This window comes from Rutidosis leptorrhynchoides, chromosome 9 (genome assembly GCF_046630445.1).
Source record: "Rutidosis leptorrhynchoides isolate AG116_Rl617_1_P2 chromosome 9, CSIRO_AGI_Rlap_v1, whole genome shotgun sequence".
Classification (NCBI taxonomy): domain Eukaryota; kingdom Viridiplantae; phylum Streptophyta; class Magnoliopsida; order Asterales; family Asteraceae; genus Rutidosis; species Rutidosis leptorrhynchoides.
This window is the reverse complement of record NC_092341.1, coordinates 72,355,254-72,376,617: the sequence shown is the minus strand read 5'-3', so window position 1 is coordinate 72,376,617 and position 21,364 is coordinate 72,355,254. Positions and strand designations below refer to the sequence as shown.

General features: G+C 32.8%; 2 protein-coding genes across 2 annotated transcripts; one reads left to right on the top strand and one right to left on the bottom strand.

The window, feature by feature from the left end:
* The first annotated feature begins 1,169 nt into the window (after window positions 1–1,169).
* On the top strand, window positions 1,170–3,801 carry LOC139868155 (uncharacterized). The gene is made up of 2 exons (XM_071856488.1): window positions 1,170–1,912; window positions 2,505–3,801. Exons 1-2 carry the CDS (start codon window positions 1,170–1,172, stop codon window positions 3,799–3,801), a joined length of 2,040 nt encoding a protein of 679 aa, XP_071712589.1.
* Window positions 3,802–4,651: 850 nt separating this feature from the next.
* Window positions 4,652–7,277, bottom strand: LOC139866196 (protein WALLS ARE THIN 1-like). Its single transcript, XM_071854349.1, has 6 exons — window positions 7,001–7,277; window positions 6,710–6,772; window positions 6,471–6,587; window positions 5,583–5,997; window positions 5,014–5,165; window positions 4,652–4,902 (listed from the first exon to the last, which is right to left on the bottom strand). Exons 1-6 carry the CDS (start codon window positions 7,222–7,224, stop codon window positions 4,749–4,751), a joined length of 1,125 nt encoding a protein of 374 aa, XP_071710450.1. The 5' UTR covers window positions 7,225–7,277; the 3' UTR covers window positions 4,652–4,748.
* Between the last annotated feature and the right edge of the window lie 14,087 nt (window positions 7,278–21,364).

Sequence of the window (21,364 nt, the reverse complement as noted above, 5' to 3'; positions counted from 1 at the left end):
AGTTACCTGAGTTCGCCTTCAATTCCTTTTTTTTTATTTGATAATTATGGACTGGAAAAATTTATGATTGATAGTGAAGATGTAATGTTAATTGAATGTGTCAATTTCTCAGTGTAAATCCTTGTTTTTTAGCCAATTGAATCGACAAGGTGATCAATTTGAAACAGAGAAAAAAATAAAAAAATAATAAAACTGATATGGATTTATAACCGAATTTGTACGCTTGTTGAATTAATTCCTGCTATGTATATTAGATTGGAGACAGAAACCATAATTTAAAACAGTTTGATTGCTACATGTAACAAAATCGTACTAATTTCTTGATTTTTATATTTTATATATTTAATATTAATAACTAATAAATATAGTAATAATAATAATTATATTAATAATAATAAATAATAATAATAGATAATAAAAATGATGTTAACAAAAAAAAAATGGTGATACTAGTATTATTCATAATGCAATTAATAATACTAATAATATTAGCACTAATTATAATATAATAATACTAATTATAATAATATTAATAACAATAATAATATAACAATTTATATATATCAAATATTATAATTTTATATCTCTTATATTTATATATTTACCTTTATAGATTTTAATTAATCTTATTAATAAATATAAATATGATAATGATACTCTTAATATTCTAACTAATAGTAATACTAATAATATTGATATAACAATGTATGCCTATCAAATCTCATATTTGTATATTATGTATTAAATTAATAATATTAATAATACTGATCTCAATATTAATAATGGAAGTAATATTTATTAATATTGATATATCATTTATATTCTAATTTGAAATTTCAAATAATATATTGACATTACATTCTTAATTTCAAATTGTTTAAAGTGTATTTTATTAATTTAAAATATTATATACACTTATATATATATATATATATATATATATATATATATATATATATATATATATATATATACACACACACATACATACATACATATTTATTTACACACAACGGTTCGTGAATCGTCGGGAATTGTCAAAGGTCAGATGATTCTATTAAATCAGTTCAAAAAAAATTAAGATTCAGTTTAACCAACTTTGCTTATTGTGTCAGAAACATATAAAGATTAAGTTTAAATTTGGTCGGAAATTTTTGGGTCGTCACAAAATGGACTACTTGAAAGGGGATGAAAACACAAACTATTTTCACTCGATTATAAAGCGAAGGTACTCGAAACGCAACATTCGTGGCTTGAACATCAATGGAGTTTGGTGCGAGGATCCGTTTGAAATCAAAAACGCAACATTCGAGCACTATCAGAAGCTGTTTAGACGCCAAAATTCGAACACACTGAGGTTAAAAGCAGAAACTGTCCAAAGTGATACGCCTATCACCCAGCTCACACCGCAACAAGCTACTGATATTGAAAAAAAAATTACAGAGGCGGAGATTCTTGATGCTATCAACGAGTGTAGCGCTTCGAAAGCTCCGGTTCCGGACGGGTTCAAATTTAGCTTCTACAAAATGCATTGGGGGTTATTTAAAGACTATCTTGTCAAGGCCTTGAATTGGTTTTGGGACAAATGTGAAATATCGAACGGGTGTAACGCGTCTTTTATTACACTTGTTCCAAAATCATCGGACCCCTTGGAATTAAATGAATTTCGTCCTATTAGTTTAATAGGAAGTTATTATAAAATACTCGCAAAGGTCCTCTCAAATCGTATCAGGAAGGTGATCCCCAACCTCATCGGTATTGAGCAAAATGCTTTTATAAAGGGGAGATATATACTTGATGGTGCTCTTATCGCTAACGAGGCTATTGACTTCCTCAAAAAAAATAAGAAGAAAAGTCTTATCTTCGAAGTCGACTTTGAAAAGGCTTTTGATAGCCTAAGTTGGGATTTTTTGTTTGAAATGATGAAGAGAATGGGTTTTGGCGAGAGATAGAGAAGATGGATACACGCTTGTCTTAATTCGAGCTCTCTTTCTATCCTCGTGAACGGTTCCCCCACAAACGAATTCTCCATCGAAAGAGGGGTCCGACAAGGCGACCCTTTGTCACCGTTCCTCTTTATTATCGCGGCGGAAGGTTTGAATCTCTTAACTAAAAAAGCAATCAGTGGTTCCTTGTTTAAAGGGGTTGAAATAGGTGCGGATAAAATCTTGGTGTCGAATCTCCAATATGCGGACGATACAATTTTTCTTGGGGAATGGAGCAGGCAAAATATTTGTAACCTCATGAAGCTTCTAAGTTGTTTCGAGAAAGCATCGGAATTGAAAATTAACTTTCATAAGAGTCATCTCTTCGGGCTAGGGGTTCCATCCAACGAAATTGAATATATGGCCCGACGGTTTAGTTGCAAAGTCGGTGACTTCCCGTTTACATATCTTGGAAATTGGTCGGAATATGAACCGTGTTGAGAATTGGTATCCGGTGGTGGAAATGTTCAATAAAAGAATCGGGACTTGAAAATAAAAGACGGTTTCGTTTGGTGGAAGGTTAACGCTAGTTAAATCGGTTCTTAGTAGTTTACCGCTTTATTATTTCTCCCTCTTTCGAGCTCCTTTGTGTGTGATTAAACGCCTTGAGAGTATACGTAGAAATTTCTTTTGGGGCGGGTCGGGTGAGAGTAAAAAATTAATTTGGATCAAATGGGCGGATTCTCTTTTACCCTTCGGTGAAGGAGGTCTAAACATTGGTTCTCTTCGTGCTAAAAATCTTGCACTCTTGGGAAAGTGGATTTGGCGAGTGAAAACGGAGCCAAACTCACTTTGGGTCAAAATTTTAAAAAGTATCTATGGTTCTAACGAGCTTCTTCTTCCCTCGTGTCTTAATCGATCACAAGAGGGGAGTGGCGTTTGGTGTAATATACTACGTCCAGGTCATGACATAGAGAAATTGGGGATAAATTTCAGCAATTCTTTCCTCAAGCAAATCGGGAATGGTGTTGACACAGCTTTCTGGTTCGATCCTTGGCTAGGCGACAAACCGTTAAAGACTGTATTCGGGCGGCTATATCGATTGGAAACAAATCAGGATGCTTTGGTGAATGACATAATCTCTTGGGCAGGAAGTGTATGGCAGGCAAACTGGAGCTGGTCGAGGGATCCATTTGGTAGAGCAAGCGGTGAGCTACAGGAACTTACCTCTCTAATCAATTCGTATCCGAAACTAGACAAGTTGGTGGATTCGTGGCAATGGAAGCTAGCATCAAACGGTATCTTTTCTACAAGTAAATTATCGAGAATTATTGATGATATTCTGTTACAAGATGGTAGAACTCGTCAAGCAACAACGCGACACAATCTTGTGCCTTTGAAAGTTGAAGTCTTCATGTGGAGGGTTTTAAATATGAGGATTCCGGTTCTTACCGAACTCGACAAAAGAGGTATCGATCTAGACTCCGTTAGATGCCCTTTATGTGATGACGACATCGAATCAATTGACCACTCCATGATCTTTTGTCGGTTAACGATGGATATTTGGGAGCGGCTTTATAAATGGTGGAATTTAGGTCCGGTTTCTAATCTAAGTTCAAACGAGGCTTTTCGTGGTAAATGCATTCGCAACTTATCTCCTTCGGGTACTCGTATTTGGCAAGCAACGGAGTGGACATGTGCGTATCTAATTTGGAGGAACCGCAACCAAAAAGTTTTCTCTAACAAGAGTTGGATTACATCGACGGCTTTAATGGAAATACAACTAAAATCTTTCGAGTGGATTGCTTCTCGCTTCAAAAAAGAGAAAATAGAATGGCTAGAATGGTTGACTAATCCTATCAAGTTTTGTGTTTAAATAGCGTTTTGTATAATATGAATTTTGTTTAATAGTTGCGGCCTCAGCAACATTCGAGGCTTTCCATAGCTCCAGAATCCCTTTTGTAACTGGGCTATGTCGTGTATTTGGACTGGGCTTCTAGCTTGGCCCCTTCGAGTTTCTTATAAAATTTACCTTTCGAAAAAAAAAAAAAAATTTAGAGACCGCTTCCTATTAGAGCACTACCTAGCGGACTGTGAAAAGCTTTGTAGCCTTGTAGGTATTATTAAGTTATTATGATATATGGTGTTTAATTATGGGTTTGTGATAGGGGTTGTTACTATGTGGAAGGAAGAAGTTATTGAAAGAGTAGTAAAGGATAGGAAGTGGTCATGTGATTAACATAATTTTTTGGCTGTTACATCATGCATCACCATCTTTCACTAACTCATGACTAATACTCTCTAGTCAATATTATCTATCATAGTTAACATCTCCAATCTCCAATTCTTCACACTTAATTAATTATTATTATTATTTATTACTCCGTGTGTTCTAGGATTATCCAACTCTTGCGTTGTGTTCTAAAGGCACAAGAGTTACTTTAAATAGTTTAAGTTTAAGTTTTCATATATACTCTATACTATAATTATAAATTCATAACAATAGACATTTATAATCAAAAATTAGTCGGTTTAATCAATGCATTTTTGTGAAAGTCCTTGGTGTAAATAATAAAATCCCACTTATTTATATCTAGTTAGCTGATCATGGCTTAATAATCATAACATTTTTGGCTTTTCTCCCCTCTACTTTTTTTAAAGTGAAAGTGAAGTTTATCATCATTCATGAACAAATTAAACAAACAACATCTCAACTACAAGGATACTTTTCTAAAACACATCATGCTTTAAATTTCTTTTCCATTCCAACATAATAAAGCCATAAATAACTTCCATTTTCCAAAAAGGTCACACACATGTTTATCAAACATTTTCGTTCGATTGAGACAACAAAGGTTGCACGATGGTCGATGATTTGATCGATGCTGGTTGCTTTTGTAACAAAAACTTCCTCTCTTCATTCTTTCCCCATAACACGCAATACAGTCCTGTTATGATTAACACCGCTCCTATAATCCTGCATCATTCAAACAAACATATTATTAAGTAGCCGTTCACGTTTTTTGGAGAGTAGCGTCATAACTTACGACATTAACAAAAGCTGATTGATGTCGTGATAACGACTTACCCTCCTAAATAGAACTCTTCGCCTAAAGCAACAGAAGCCATGAGTGCAACAACGAGTGTTTGAACCGGTTGATACAGGGCGACAAAAACCGGACCACCTTTGTCAATGCACCATATTTGTACTGCAAATGCTATTCCTGATGCTACTACTCCCTACACACAGATATTAAAATAACGTCTGTTACATTCAGGGACCAATAACGCAACATTTTCAAACATTAAGTTCATTCATGTCAAAAAATATTTTAGGTTTATTCATGAAATTTTAGACAAACATTAACGAGACGGCCAATGATGTAACTTTGTCTTTGGTATATTTTGGTAAACATGACTTAATTTTAATCCTTTTAAATTAGGTAAAATAATATGCTTGTTGTTGAGCTCTCTTCATAAGCGGCTTAACTAGCTTATTTAATTTCGTGATAGTTTTTGATCATTGCCCCAATAAATTAGAGAGACAATAAAGGCACAAGATAGATATATACCAACTATGTAACATGTATTCTGTATTCTGTTGTCTGTCTAAAGATCTATTTATTTTCGTTTAAAAAAAGATATATATCAACTTACAGCATAAAACACGCTAAAGAGCTCTGAGCCGGTATGAATAAGCCAAGCATTCAAATCGCGCTCCATAAACGCAGCCAACACTATAAACTGTAGTATTCCAAAGAAACATTGGTACGAAGTGAACGAAAGCCGAGCGGGATACTTCTTCAACACGGGAGCTTGCAATACTAACCACCCGGACCACGACAAACAATGCCCGATTAAAAACAAACACCCTAACGTCCAGCTTTTGCCGTTGGCGTCTCCCAAAGACTGCAACACCGGCGCCATTTCACGCACTTTGTTTAACGAAGGAGACGGGCTGTATATCGTTGGTCCTTTGTAAAGAGTGATCACTGATGCTCCTGCTATGCAGAATATAGTTCCTGCCACCTTTGATATGCCATCTTTTCTGTCTAGTCTCACCTTTTCTATCCTGAAATTGGTAGTAAATCAATTCAATAGTAAATATTATATTATATTTTATTATCACTATTAAGATTACTATTAATCACAAAATTTACTTAGAATTTAACGGTGTCGTCTCAATAAATTATAAGTGAGATATAAAAATAGATTCTTATAAATGTAAAAATTTGAAAACATATATAAGGAGCATAGTAATAAAAGGTTATCATTATCATTATAAATATCAAAATAAGTTATTTTTATATTCTTGATCTCTCAATCAAAATGACTATTGTATAAGAAGAAAAAATTTCGGCTATAGATTCTTTTTGCCCTATCTGGATCGATAGCAAAACAAGTATATATAATTGTTCTTTTTATTGATTTCAGTCCCTTAGCTTTCTAAGTTTCGAACCCTGTTAAATGGTTTATCTTGCACGCCCAAAAAGACGCCCCTAGATTTTAACTGTCATTGATAAATAATTGGGATTGGAAACTAACCGTAGAATGAGAGCCATTAGAAATGTGATGGCAGGGACCGAGTTTTGAATGGCGGAGGCAAACGTTGGTGATGTGTTGTCTAAACCCAACAAGTAGAACCCTTGGTTTGCAGTAATCCTGGCGCCAATTTAACAGAATTTTTTTTTTGACAGAATATTAACTCTAAAACAATATTGTTATGTTTTTGCATATTACAATAAACATTTTCTTATTGAATCATAAACTGCAATAATTAATACCCGACAATGGCAAGGAAGAAGAACTGGATCAGAAAGTTGAGATTGATCGGTGGCCGCTCCTTCCTGATGAAAAATAATTGTTAAGTAAGACTTCATTTCATAACTTTTCAAAATGAAGCTAAACAAACAGTTTTATCTATTCAGCTACTCCGAAAATGAGAGTATATTTTTACTCTCATGTACGCGATCTAACTGGGTTATCTCATGACCTACGAATATTAGGCTATATTGAGACGGTTAAATATTTTAATATGTATTAATCATAATTAAATATTTTGTGAGAAAACAAACTTTTCAAGAAAGTAAGCGAAAGGGAGGAGAAGGATGAAGGCGAGGATGTTGCGATAAACAGGGAAGACAATCTTGGAAATGCCCATATTAAGGGCGGCTCGAGAGACTACATGAAAACCGGCGTATCCAAATTGCAAAGCCAACATGGCTATGTGCAATTGTACCTTCTCCGGAAACCATCCTTGTATTTTTTGAGTGATGGTCGGGCCACCAGGTTCCGCCATTGAGTGTGAGTTATGTAGATCGGACACTGATATGAGTGAGGATCACAAGAGGGATGAATGTAGTGGTATGTGGTGGTGAGGTTGAGGGGAGATATATATACTACTTGCGAGCGAGGTATGTCCTTGTTGGAATACATGTGGGCCCACAAACTAACTATAAGGGATGACAATGAATCGGATATGGATCGGGTGATGCCGTATTCATATTCATATCCATTTAGGTTTTGTTCATCCATATCCACATCCATATCCGTTTAATTTCAGTTCATCCATCCATATCCATATCCACCGGATTAACCGGGTTAATGGATATCCGTTGGATTCTAAAAAAAGTTATAATATTTCCTAATATGCGATGAAAACAAATACGTAGTATAGTAAAATTAAATATAACATGATATAATTAATATTTATCGACAAGAATGTATAATATTTGTCGAAAATATAACACAATTTATTGAATTTACTATTATAAGTAGATAATGAAAATTTTAAATATGTAATTTGTATGTTTTTTTTATTACATATACATATTTTATTGTAATATCATAGTTATTTCATTATAAAGTTGAAAGCAAAATTAAATTCTAACGCTAAATGCATTTTTAATAGTAAATATGTAAGCATAAATCTATATTTATGCATTTGTATATGTATTTCGGGTTTTAATGGATATATCCATGGATGAAACTTTTCATCCATACCCATATCCATATCCATTTATGTTCATCCATATCCGTATCCATATCCATTTAGGTTCATCCATATCCATCACGAAGCGGGTGGATCGGATGGATATCCATTGGATCGGGTGATCATTGCCATCGAGGCGTATCAAACTGTTTGATGGTGTTTGAAGACAATGAATATTCCGGACCCGGACCCGAACCCGAACCCGAACCCGGACCAGAACTCGGATTTTGGACTATTAGAAGGTTTGTATTTAAAATTTTTGTATTGGCCGATGATGACTTAATTTGTGCATTCTGGCCTTTTGGGTATAATACTATAATTTCATTCGTACTTCTCAGCTGTATTAGTTTGAGTGTGTTTAGACCACTCTCAACCATGACGCACTTCCTCCTCAGGACACACCGCCACACCAGCTTTCTCTCTCCATCTATTTTTCACTTCCTCCCCATCACATACCCACTACATACTTCATCCACATCACATACCCACAAAATTAATTAATTAATTAATGTACAAGTTGTTAATGGTATGGTACAAGTGAATAAAGCAGAGAGAGAGAGAAAACAACCGTCCTCAAAGTTTCCTGGGGAAGAAATGAGGCAGGGCGGAGCTCTTGAGGAAGTTTGAGGAAGCTTGAGGGCGGAGTGAATGCCAACGGCGCCCTCGAGGGCAGAGTTGAGGAAGCTTGAGAACGGGGCCCATTGGGAGTGGTATTAAATTAAACTAGTTGATCATGAAGCTTGTAGCTAGTGAAACTAGAGCTTAAGGGCTAGAGCTAGAGAGTAGCTAGAGCTTATTATATTTTTATGTGTTTGGTACTTTGGTATACTAGTTGAAACTTATTTTTCAATTTATAAGTTTTATTTTTTTTTCATGTGCTACTTTGAGAAGTTTATATTTAAGAGCTTATGGTTTTTATAAGCTCTGTTTTGATGTCTACTAAACGAAACTAACCGGAGCTTGTTAAACTAACACACCCCTTGTGCTGAATTTTGTTGCGGTTAGGTGGATTCAGGTTTATTTTTTTATGGTGTCGTGGTATGTGGAGTTTTGTGATGTTGGTTGTTTTATTTTTTGAAATCGTCGTATTTACTAGCTTCTTGCTAAGTTTTATATAATTTATAAAATTTTTGCGTTTCAGGAAAAAAAAAAATATAACAAGATGTGTATCAAAAATAGTAATTGTGTACATGCTTGGAAAAAAAAGCGTTGAAGTTTACACTGTAAGCTATAACTAGTTAGATCTTGCATTATTTTTTTGAATTAGAATCATTTCTTACAATTTATAATTGTTTGGTAAATTAGTTAAAGATTGAAAATATAAAATAACATATAAGAACAAAAATTAAATATTCCATCACATATAAGGATATAATTGGTAGTTATGTAATATATATATATATATTGTTTTGTTAAAATAACGATAACATTATAACTTAACATTTTCATCAATTAATGAAAATGACGAACAAAGATGCAACGACCACCCAAATGCAACAAGACTCGAAAACAGTAAACAAACTCATCCGCTAACCAAAGAGCAAAAGCTCACTAAACCCGAGCCTTTAGCAACATGAATAATAAACAAACCCAAACTACAAAATTCAAAGCATAACCACTACTAAAAATTTAGTCTAACTAAACCACCAAAAATACCAAGTCGGTCACAACTTACCGTTTTTTTTTTTTTTTTTTTTTTTTTTTTTTTTTTTTTTTTTTTTTTTTGAAAGGCAATGTTAGTGGTTAGAGTTAATTCACGAAAATCCCCCCCCCCCCCGAGACTCGAACCCTGGTCTCCTCGAACACCATGTTAACATGGTGACCAATGAGGCAAAGCCCCATTGGCCAACTTACCGTTTAACCACTTTACCTTTTCGAGTTTTTACAATTAGTTACTACGTATGTATTTGTACCACTAATAAGCTTATATGTCTTATGGTGGCCATGACAGGTTTTGAAAACGATCACGTATTAATCATGTATCTCGTATATTAGGGTAAAAGTACTCACTTCTCGAGTAATTGTTGGTGATTATAGGTTTTTGAAAACATTTTTGCATAGCAATTATAATATGAGACAATATTATAAGCCAAACAAAGTGGAAGCGTTAAACACAAAACAATTATCAAAACAGAATCCATATGCGTTACATGATTAATAAACAAATAAACTAAAGAAATTATAGAAAAATATCTTTCGTTGAAGATAACAGTTTGATAGAGAAAAACCTACGATACATGAGTTGACCGACTCTAAAGTAAGTCCACACTACAATTTAAACAACGTCAACTGGATGCGCTAGTCTCAATTTTGTTTTATTTGTCACAATTAGGGTCATTTTTTTTTTACTTTTTAATTATATTGTAATGACAAAATTGCCCAAATCGTCCCCGTGTTTATGATTTTTTGCCCAAATCGTCCATATGTTAACAAAACTGCATAAATCATCCTTAAATGCTAAATAACGTCCCAAATTAGTCCATGCCTTAACTTTTGTTAAACTCTCCCTTAGTCAAAAATACAGGATTGGCCCCTGAAGTTTCTTAAAAGATTGCAACAAAGATCCTCTTCATCATCTTCAAGATGAAGCTTTAGTGAAAGCTTAAAAAAACACATATGTAGACGATTGATTTTCTCTCTCATTTTCGGTTAGGCTTTCTTTGTGGATCTCATCGGAAGGGAAGTTGTAATCCGCCATCTTGCTATGAACATACTTATTTAGATTTGGTAGACGTACCACGCCTTCCGGGTCTTCCAATGGATAGGATTGATACATTCGGTGTTGTTGATAAAAGGCCCATTGTTGTTGTTGTTGTTGTTCATAATCTAACGGCGGCAACGGTTGATTTAAGCCGAATAAATTACGATGAACGTTGGCCAAATTTTGTGGACTAGGTGTATGGATAGCTCGGGATGATGATCCGGGAGTATTTGGATGCCCGAAAACTAATAGATTTGATATAGGACGAGTGTTCTCGAATTCATCATCTTGATTTCGTGGAGTGTTTGGAGTGTTAGACATATATATATATATATATATATATATATATATATATATATATATATATATATTTGTAAGATAAGTTGAAATATAGAGTGTTTGTAGTTGAGATTGTGTGTATTATGATTAAAAATGTATTGATATATATATATATATATATATATATATATATATATATATATATATATATATATTTGTAAGATAAGTTGAAATATAGAGTGTTTGTAGTTGAGATTGTGTGTATTATGATTAAAAATGTATTGATATATATATATATATATATATATATATATATATATATATATATATATATATGGAAATATTAATCTGACTTTTTTTTTAATATGCAACAGTCACCAAAACTTTTCAAACAGTTAAGATCGCCATCCAATCATATCGTCACACGTGGAAGAAACATGTGTTTCTCTTCCGGTCTCTTTCGAACTAACGCCGAAGAAACGCCGGCAAGTGACGCACCACTACACCGGAATCTGGCGTTTCTTCTCCTCCACCTCAGCAAATGACGGTGTTTCGTTGATCCGATACAAATGGTCTAAATATATTATGTACATGGTAACATGGCTACCTAATGATATAGCCTCCACTCATGCTCATTTGTATATTATGTACAGTTTGTAGTAATAATATATATATTATATTTATCTTTTAAAGCAAAATAATATTCTCCTAATATATATCAGCCAAAGGACTGAATTGCCGTTTTACGTTTTATACAAAATGTCGCTTTACTAAACCTTGGTCAAATATTGTTGGCAGCCTTTGAAAATTGTATAGACCTATTCAGGTTTGAGTACTATTGGGGTTTTTTTAGACGTAAAACACTAATGCTTTACTTCTGTATTTTTTTATTATAACAATATAATATAATATGATTGATAATTATAATTCTTATAATTATTACTTATATATTGTTATTATTAATATAGTATAATTATTTTTATTATTATATGTACCAATCGTCAACGTGATTTAGAACCAAACTATTTACCGTAGCTTCTTTAAGTTATTTTTTCACCATTATATAATTTTAATAAAAGGTTTGTTTCAACTGTCAACTGTCAAGGATTAATAAAAAGGCAATTTTGAAGGCCCATCATTGGCTTAAAAGGGTGGCAGCCATGACTAAATTGCTATTTTCTAATTTGAGTCATGGATCTATAATATTTTTATTTCTTTTGATAATAAACATTAATTTAATTTAAATATATAAACAATATAGCTAAATAAATTTAATATTATAAAAAGGATATAACATATTAATTCATTTGTAGTTTCAATTTTTTTATTTTTATAATTATAAATTCTTTTTTAATTTTTTTAAACGATAGTATTAAAGGTTGTTAATGTGTATAAGTGAATTGTACATAACAATTACTCCGTATTATTTACTTTTGTTTAACAATTATTCTTTTGTGCTAACAACTAAACCATGTGGATTTGACTAAAATTAAGAAAAATTTAAATTATGCAGATTCGGTAGGTTTAGCAAGTTTTTTTTGTTATTTTTATAAACATAGTACACAATATTTTAATGAAAAACATATAGTTTTGTAGAACGATAACCATCCCACTAGCAACAAGGCACTTTGGCCCAGCGAAGCGGGTCGGGCCTAATTTCTAGTTATTAATAAGAGTAAAAGTTACATGATACATGTACACAAACAAACTGAGTATGTAACATTACGAGATACAGTAGCGCGTAACTATATTGCTAATTTAATTTGAAATACACACCACTAATGCTTTAGTATTATTATATTCATTTGTTCTTGAATGTTTGTTAGTGAATGGTTTTTATTAAAACTAAAATGATGATATTTAGCAAATATTATTCGATATCATACTTTTTCATTAAATTATTATATATTTATCTAGCATTAATTTTTTTTTTCGTATCTATTTTTGTCATTTTGCCATTATTTTAACAGCTCCGACTACTTCACCAAACACCTAAATATATCTAAAAGGTTCCAGCTACCAGCTTTCAACTACCAGCTTCCAGCTAGTTTTGTTAAACATACCTATAGTGATCTAATGTTAACCACCATGGTTAGTCAAAAGTTACCATAACAACATAATGGATACTCATATCTCATTAACAACTAATCTAATGATTATTTAATAATACATAATTACTAACATCATGAATACACTTTATTAGCTATAAAGGCAGTTTTTGGGCGGATTGGATACGGGTCAAACCGGATCCACGTTTCAACATCTCCCACTGACACACAAACTGACTTTACATACGTATTATTTCCAAATAGAACAATCGTGTAATTTGTAAACATGTCATACTGAAAAAATAGATCGTGGAACTATCATGCTTTGAGAGCACACGTGTTATACATCTATTAGGAATATATAGCGTCCCAAATAATATGATAAAAATGGATTTAGTATGCAATATCTTAGATCATTAATCACATTAATAACTCACATGATCTCAGTTTAGCTTATCAAACCATATTGTGTTCCCAATTATCATTTATCACTGACTTGTCTGTGATACAGGATAAGTAGCCGGTATGTGAATACAAATTAATGTGAACTTCAAATGCTCTTTCTTTCTCTTGGAATCTTTTAGCTTTAACCCGAATTGCTTTTCTAAGAACGTCATGCCAGGTCGAGTCACTCATAACCCTTAAGCATCGCCTTAAGATATTAAACATCAAACTAAGCCTCAAGAGACAAGAAAAAAAAATCATAAGGGCATTAATTGAGGTTAATAATACCTTAAGGGATTCACATAACATAAAAGTAGAGATCGATACTTTTATTTCCCTAATTGGTCTCCTTGATCACAGTTGTTATGAATCACATGCTGCAACATTACTCATAATGGATGTATGTCTTTAAATCAATGTTGCACACATGATAGTTTAAATATACTCAATATTCAAACTCGAGTTCACTCAATAACTCATAAAAACTCATTTTCCTCACAAGAACTCACATCTAGATATTAAAGACACGTAATGTTAAACTTACGTAATTCACATATTATTGTAAATGTTACAATGGTAACATTAAATATTTTAAGTTTGTGCTCAATTGTCACTTAGACGATATACTAACAATGTACTACTTCACCATTCACTACTAAAGTAATGGAGTTGATCACGCATGTGAAAGGTTTAAGAAAAAACTAAACCAAGTAATTAAAAGTGACTGGTTGTAATCAATAGGTAAAAATCTTTATCCCGTTCTAATCTCAATTGATTCAATTCATTCAAACAAGTATTAAGCTTTATCAAGTTTTCATCTAACTCGCATAAACATAAGTTCTTCTATTTATCAAATATATTATCTTTGGCACTTTCATGTAAATTATATAACTTGTGCTTATCCCTAACTAAATTAACACTAAGTGAATTTAGAACAAATTATGAACTCACAATAATAAGTCTTACAATAATTACAATTGATAAATTGATAAATTTACATTAAACGATAACTTGAATAATTCAATCATTCATAAATTCAAAGACTTTATCAGCACAAATCATGAATCATAATAATACTTGAATGAAATCGTGAATACATAATTGTTCAATAGAAGGAATAAATAAGAAACTTATCCGAGCATGTTGGTGATGATGAACACGATGGTTGAGTGATGAAACATGAAAAACACACCTTTGATCCTTGAAACAATTAAGAATTTGATGTTAGGATTTGTGTTTGGAGCTCAAAAACTGACTTGGGAGGTCCCCCAATTCGTGGCTGGGGGTTTAGTTTATATAGGAATCAAGTATCTTGTCTCCTAAGTAAAAATCCTATAAAATTCGGCCTTCCAAAACTCATGTGTCATGACCCGGGCATAATTTATGGCCATTCTGGCGTAATTTATGCCATAAAAATGCAAAGGCGTAATATTGGGCGTAATAATACGCCACCAAGTAGACTGTCGAAATTTTAAAAGTATCAATGGCCTAATTTACGCCAAGGGTGGCGTAATTAAGTTCACATAAAAATATCAAAGTTGTAGATTTCTAAATAAGGACTCTTGGCAATTTGATTCACCTCAAACGGAGGTCGTATGACTGAGTTATGAACATTTTCGTAACAACTCACAGGAGTCGTTTTTCAGAATCTTTTATCTTGTTTTCGCGCATTCTTATTCAATACTTGATATACATAAAATCCACAAAATTACCTTGTCTCCACCATTATAAACACATAAAACCTTAGTCATAAAACACTAACCCGAGCATACATTAGGGACCGATATATAGGGTTTGACAAACACATTCTCATGTATATTAAAACACTAAATGTGTTGAGAAAATAGTACAATCTTTCTACGCATCCCCTGACAGGTGACATGTCACATAAACATATCTCTGTAGGCATGACTTTCTCAAATGATCGGCTACAATTTCATTCTTAGATATGTACTATAAATTTTGTTATATTTCTTGCTACCGTGTCTCTAAGTAATGTTGCATATTGATATGGCCGAAACGGACGGTTTTTATTCGTGCGGTGTCGTCGGGCCGTAGCGCACCAGGATCAGCCACCCAGGGGGAAGGTACTGTTTTAAATTTATATATTTAGCGGGGCCTAAATCGTACTACTCCTTAGTATGAGTAAGAGAAGTATGACCTAGAGTCGTATTTTTGAGATATCAGTAGAATCGAACCTATATTTAAGCCTAAGATAGTTAGGAAGGAGTGGTGGTTACTTAATTTTGGGATTTTCTAATTTATAAGACAGATAAAGTAAATGCGATAAAATTCGTAATTTAGATAAGGTTAAAGTGAGTGCATACTATGACCTCATCAGTTATTCTGCCGAGATTATGGAATGCTGGCTCATGAATAGGCAGAGGCCTTGTATTTATTACACTGGTCCTAAACACCCCTGTCATAAGGCATGTCACTGGGTACTGCGTTAGGCTTGAAGATTCTGAATATACAGCAACGTCCCTTACCCCCGACACCCGTGCAGTCTGACTACAGGCATACACGTTCAGACGGCTCATCCAATTGAGCGACTCAGTTGGGTGACGTATTAACATTCCACAATGGTCTAAACTTTTTTAAGTATAATAGAATACATGGTTTACCATATCCGAGAGACGTGATGTATTTCAATGCCTTCATTAATGATTGGTTTTTAAAAGATAGTTAGACCCTTAAAAAGAGTTCAACCATAAAGAACACCATGACCAAGTCAAGCTGACTTCCATGAACACGTTCAGTTATCCTAACGGTCCAATCCTTTATGTGTCTAAAAAAATAGTTCCTTAATTAACTAAGAATCCCTCAAGCAGGGTGCAATGCTTGAGACCGCGTTATGGTGCAGTGTACTGATCAACACTGACCGGGTTCCATGGCCTTACTTAGCAGAGGTACAACTTACAATAACCGTTGTGCTTCAGCGTGCACGTACGAAGTTTATATGCTTGGTGACTACACTAGCATGGTCTGAGACCGACAATGTACTAAGGGTTTAGTCAGATGTTTCACTACGAAAGAGTCCTTAGTCGAAATCCAAAGCTTGATAGACTTACTACAACCGGTGTGCCTCAGTCGATCTTACGTTGTACCCGATAAACTTCTCTTACCAAGGGGTGACACAGATAGTGTACTCTGAATCGGGGTTCGCGACTTCCCAATAACAGAGCCAATAATTACGTTCTATTAGTTGGAAAAGAGATTGAGTTTAAAGCATAATCGGAAAGCATTTCAACAGCATACATAAACCATAATATTAATTCGGCATTATAACTGCTTACATCATAGCATACACTAAAGATAACTACTCGCTAATCATGGAAACAATATCACATAACATAATGATAGAAGACATTATATAAAGATAAAGGATAGAAGTACCAGTAGATTAAACGAGTTCCGAATACAAAAGTGACAACTTCAAGACTCCAGACCGCTCCTAATACAATCTTCGGTGTTCTTTTCCGGGTACTAGGTTTCCCGCACGGATTCGAAGGCCTTGAGAGTATGACTAATATTGTACAAGAGAGAGAAAGAAGTAAATTGAAGTGTGTGTTGGAATGAATGACAAATACCCTTTAAATAAGGAAGATTTTTGCCTGCAAACGGCTGGCAGGCCGTTTTTGGAGGCCGTTTGCTAAGGCAAGCCGTTTATCGAGCTTGTTTGATCTGACCGTTTGGCAGGCCATTTTTCATACTGGCAGGTGATAAGGCTAAAAAGGAACATATATTTCATAGCAATATCCATCCTAAATAATAGGTTTTCATATGTAATTGTATTATATTTTCATTGTAATTGTTTAAATAAATAAGTGCGAAGACAAAAGGCGAAAACGAAGATTTGAAGACACAAACGTCCAAAAAGCTCAAGTGTTCAAGATACAATTCAAAAGGTTCAATTTATTGATGAAAAACGTCTAAAAATGACAAGAGTACAAGTTACAAAACGCAAAGTACAAGATATTAAATTGTACGCAAGGACGTTCGAAAATCCGGAATCGGGACATGAGTCAACTATCAACGCCCGACGCAACGGACCAAAAATTACAAGTCAACTATGCACAAGAATATAATATAATATTTAAATAATTATATAAATTATTTATATATTATATATATTTAAAAATTATGTCGACAAGCTATGAGACAAATGATCCTGAGCTGGATTTTCAAACTCCGCGACTCGCGGAGTTTGAATGCTAAAAACTCCACGACTCGCGGAGCTGTCAGAAATCAAAACTCCTATAAAAGGTCACGAATTCTGCGAGTAAAATATATATAATAATAATAATACTCCCTAGTATAATATAAATAAATATATATATGTATATATAGTATAGATTAGTGTTATATTAGATTAGTTTGGGTTATGTAAAAGTTATTTTTACGGGTTTTTAAAGTCGGAGCTCTGTCCGTGTAACACTACGCGATAAATAATCAATGTAAGCTATGTTCTCCTTTTTAAATTAATGTCTCGTACTTAAGTTATTATTATGCTTATTTGAGCCAAAGTAATCATGATGTTGGACTAAATATTAAAGACGGGGTAATTGGGTTTTGTACCATAATTGAGGTTTGGACAAAAGAACGACACTTGTGGAAATTAGACTATGGGCTATTAATGGGCTTTATATTAAATTAACGATACCTCGTTAATTTAATATAATGGTTATGATTTGAAGTATCTATATATAACCACATACGCTTAATCGGACACGATGGGCGGGATATTTATAAGTACGAATTATTGTTCATTTGACCGGACACGGGGATGGATTAATAGTCAATGGACTCATTAAAACAGGGGTGGATTACATTCAAGGGTAATTGGTGTAATTGTTAACAAAGTATTAAAACCTTGGTTTACACACAGTCGATAACCTGGTGTATTCATTAAGCAAAGTATTAAGACCTTGTTACAGTTTGAATCCCCAGTTAGTTGGAATATTTGACTTCGGGTATAAGGTTAAATTTGCCGAGCAGTTTATAATTATGACCGATGAACTATTATGGACAAAAACCAGATAGGTTTCAAATACATCCAGGACAAAGGACAATTAGCCCAGGACAATAAATTAAAATCAAAACGTCAAACATCATGGTTACGGAAGTTTAAATAAGCATAATATATTTTATTTCATTTTTCTTCGTACTTTTATTTATTGTCATTTTAATTATTGTTATTTATTTTATATTGTTATTTAAATATCGTCATTTACTATACGCTTCGCTTAAAATATAAATCGACAAACCGGTCATTAAACGGTAAACCCCCTTTTATATATTATTATATATAATTATATATATTTTGTACAAATATAGTTGTTTAAAAATATAGTGTGCAATAAGCCCGCTCCCTGTGGAACGAACCGGACTTACTAAAAACTATACTACTCTACGATTAGGTACACTGCCTATAGTGTTGTAGCAAGGTTTAGGTATATCTCATCTGTAAATAAATAATTAAAACTTGTGTAATTTGTAACGCATTTCGTAGTAAAAATATTTAGTATTTCACGTACACCTCGCACGACATCAAGTTTTTGGCGCCGCTGCCGGGGAACTTGGCGAAACGCTATATTTTTAATATATATTTGTATAAATATATTTTTAGAAAAACAATATCAAATAAAAAAAACCGAAAAAAATAAAAAAAAATAAAATATATATATAAATCTAGTTTTACGATTTTTATTTATAAAATTATAAAATAGTTCTATTTTTATTTTAGTTTTTAAATATAAGTTTTTATTATATAAATATTTAGATTTTAAAACGAAAAAAAAAACACGTCGAATTAAAAACTGTACCAGAGTTGAATTTTGGAACCCCGCGACTCGCGGGGTTTGCTGCTTGAAATACCGCGACTCGCGGAGACACTCTGACATACGTGACAGAACCCTAATTTCACATTAATTACGGATTTTATTATTATTATTATTAATAAACCCTAATTAGTTTAATTATTATAATTAGTTTAAGTTTTTTTAATTAAATTGTATTTTAAATTTTAATTAGTTTTATTATATGTAAAATTAATAGTTTTAATAAATAAATAATATAAAAATAATATTTTTATAAAAATTGTACTTTTTACAACTTTTTGTATATTTTTATATTTTGTCCCTTTTTAATCGTTTTAGCGTAATATTTGTATTTTTAGCTCATATTTAGTTTTAAACTTAGTTTTTGCCATAGTTATTTTTACTTCTAGATTTTTAGGCTTTGCCGTAAAATCCCTTAAGTGCTTTTTCTTTAGACTAAGATTTAGGTGCTTTAGAATTTTGCGACGCCGTTTTTATATTTTAGTACCTTTTTAAGTTATTACCATTTGGGATATAGTTTTTCTTTTAAGCTTTAATATTTTTAGACGCAACTTTTAATTCTTAGTTTTTAATTCCTTTTTAAGTTACGACGCGCTATTTTCTTATTTTTATTTTTCGACGTTTTTCGACGCGCATTCTTTTTCTTTCTTATTTCTCGACGCTTTAGTTTTTAGGACTTAGAAATCTTCTCTATTTCTTATCTAATATCTCAAACAGAAAGAAAAATTATTTAAGTGGTTAAATTAATGGACGTTGACAATTTTCTGCTTCGTAGTAATAGTTGGATTTGTTAGTGGCTGAGTTGTGAGCTTCCGATTTAAAGGGTTCTGGCTCCCTGCTGCGTCTTTTGGCTATTCGAAACGTGGGCAAAAGCAGAAAAGTCTATTAATTGGACAACTTATATAAGTTTTTCTATTTTTATAACTAATAGGATAATTAGTAAATGCACCACATTGTAGCTAAAATTTGGCCATCGCAATAAAATGGAAAATTTTGAAAACAAGGCTATGGAAACTCTTTTTGATATCCAAAATCAATTAAATCAATACTCTCAAACGAGTGTTGATGACAATTCGTTCGGTCAATCTTGGATCACGAATGACGAAACAATAACTGGTTGTGAAATCTGTGGAGATTATCACTCAACATGGGAATGTTATTATTACGTTCCTATGAAAAATTACGCACCCACGAAACCTGAATGGCATGATTATGAAGAATACAATTCAAATTGGGATTATTCCCAGGAATATATCCAAACTCAACAACCAGTAGACGAGGAAAATTACGTGTCTGAAAATTTATTAGACAATATGAAAATCAAACTCGAAGAACTCAATGCTCAAAATGAACAAATGAGAGAGTTTGTAAACTGGCAAGTTGAAACTCTATCAGACTACACACCTGTTGACCTGAGGAGTATTGTGCAAGAAAATCTCATATCATCGAATTTTGATGAATTCGAGAGCTCCGAAATTACCAACTATCCCGATGATACTTTTTATTCAGTCTTACCAATTTCACAACATATTGACACATTAGCCTCTACCGACGAAATCATCGATCCATCAATGGATAAAGAAGAAGTAAGGGTGACAAATTGGTACTCTTGGGAAAACGATAACGTTGAAAATTTTACCCCCGAAACAAAAATGGTGAGACCAATAAGTACCGTTAATGAAGAAGAATTTACTTCGATCCCGAAATTCACCATTCCACAACCTTCCAACCCAATATTTTCAATAGACGAGTTGTAATGACCCGCATTTTTTTCGATCGTTCTATACTTATAAGATTAATATTTACATAAATTAAACCTTACCAACATGATAAGCAATCCAAATTGTTGAGATTTATGTTTTCGAAAAGAGTTTTACACAACTTTTGACCGTCTAGTTTGACCGATGATATCACGAACTATATAATATATGATAATTATACGTTTGTGTATATATATGTATATATACATACTTAACATGATCTAAGGATGTTTTAATACCTCATTTTGTATTAATAACAATAAGTTATAAGTATATTTTGAAACTACTAACTTAAGTTTTCAAAACGATAACCATACGTAACGTTATTTGACATAAATACTTATGACCTGTGATTTCGAATACAAACTAAGGTAT

Excerpts from the sequence above, each read along its gene's own strand:
- LOC139868155 (XM_071856488.1), top strand. The coding sequence starts at position 1,170 with ATGGACTACTTGAAAGGGGATGAAAACACAAACTATTTTCACTCGATT. Across the intron at positions 1,913-2,504 it reads AGCCTAAGTTGGGATTTTTT|GTTAACGCTAGTTAAATCGG; the intron begins GTTTGAAATGAT and ends GTTTGGTGGAAG.
- LOC139866196 (XM_071854349.1), bottom strand. The coding sequence starts at position 7,224 with ATGGCGGAACCTGGTGGCCCGACCATCACTCAAAAAATACAAGGATGG. Across the intron at positions 6,773-7,000 it reads TTCGCTTACTTTCTTGAAAA|GAAGGAGCGGCCACCGATCA; the intron begins GTTTGTTTTCTC and ends ATTTTTCATCAG. Across the intron at positions 4,903-5,013 it reads GAAGAGTTCTATTTAGGAGG|GATTATAGGAGCGGTGTTAA; the intron begins GTAAGTCGTTAT and ends TGAATGATGCAG.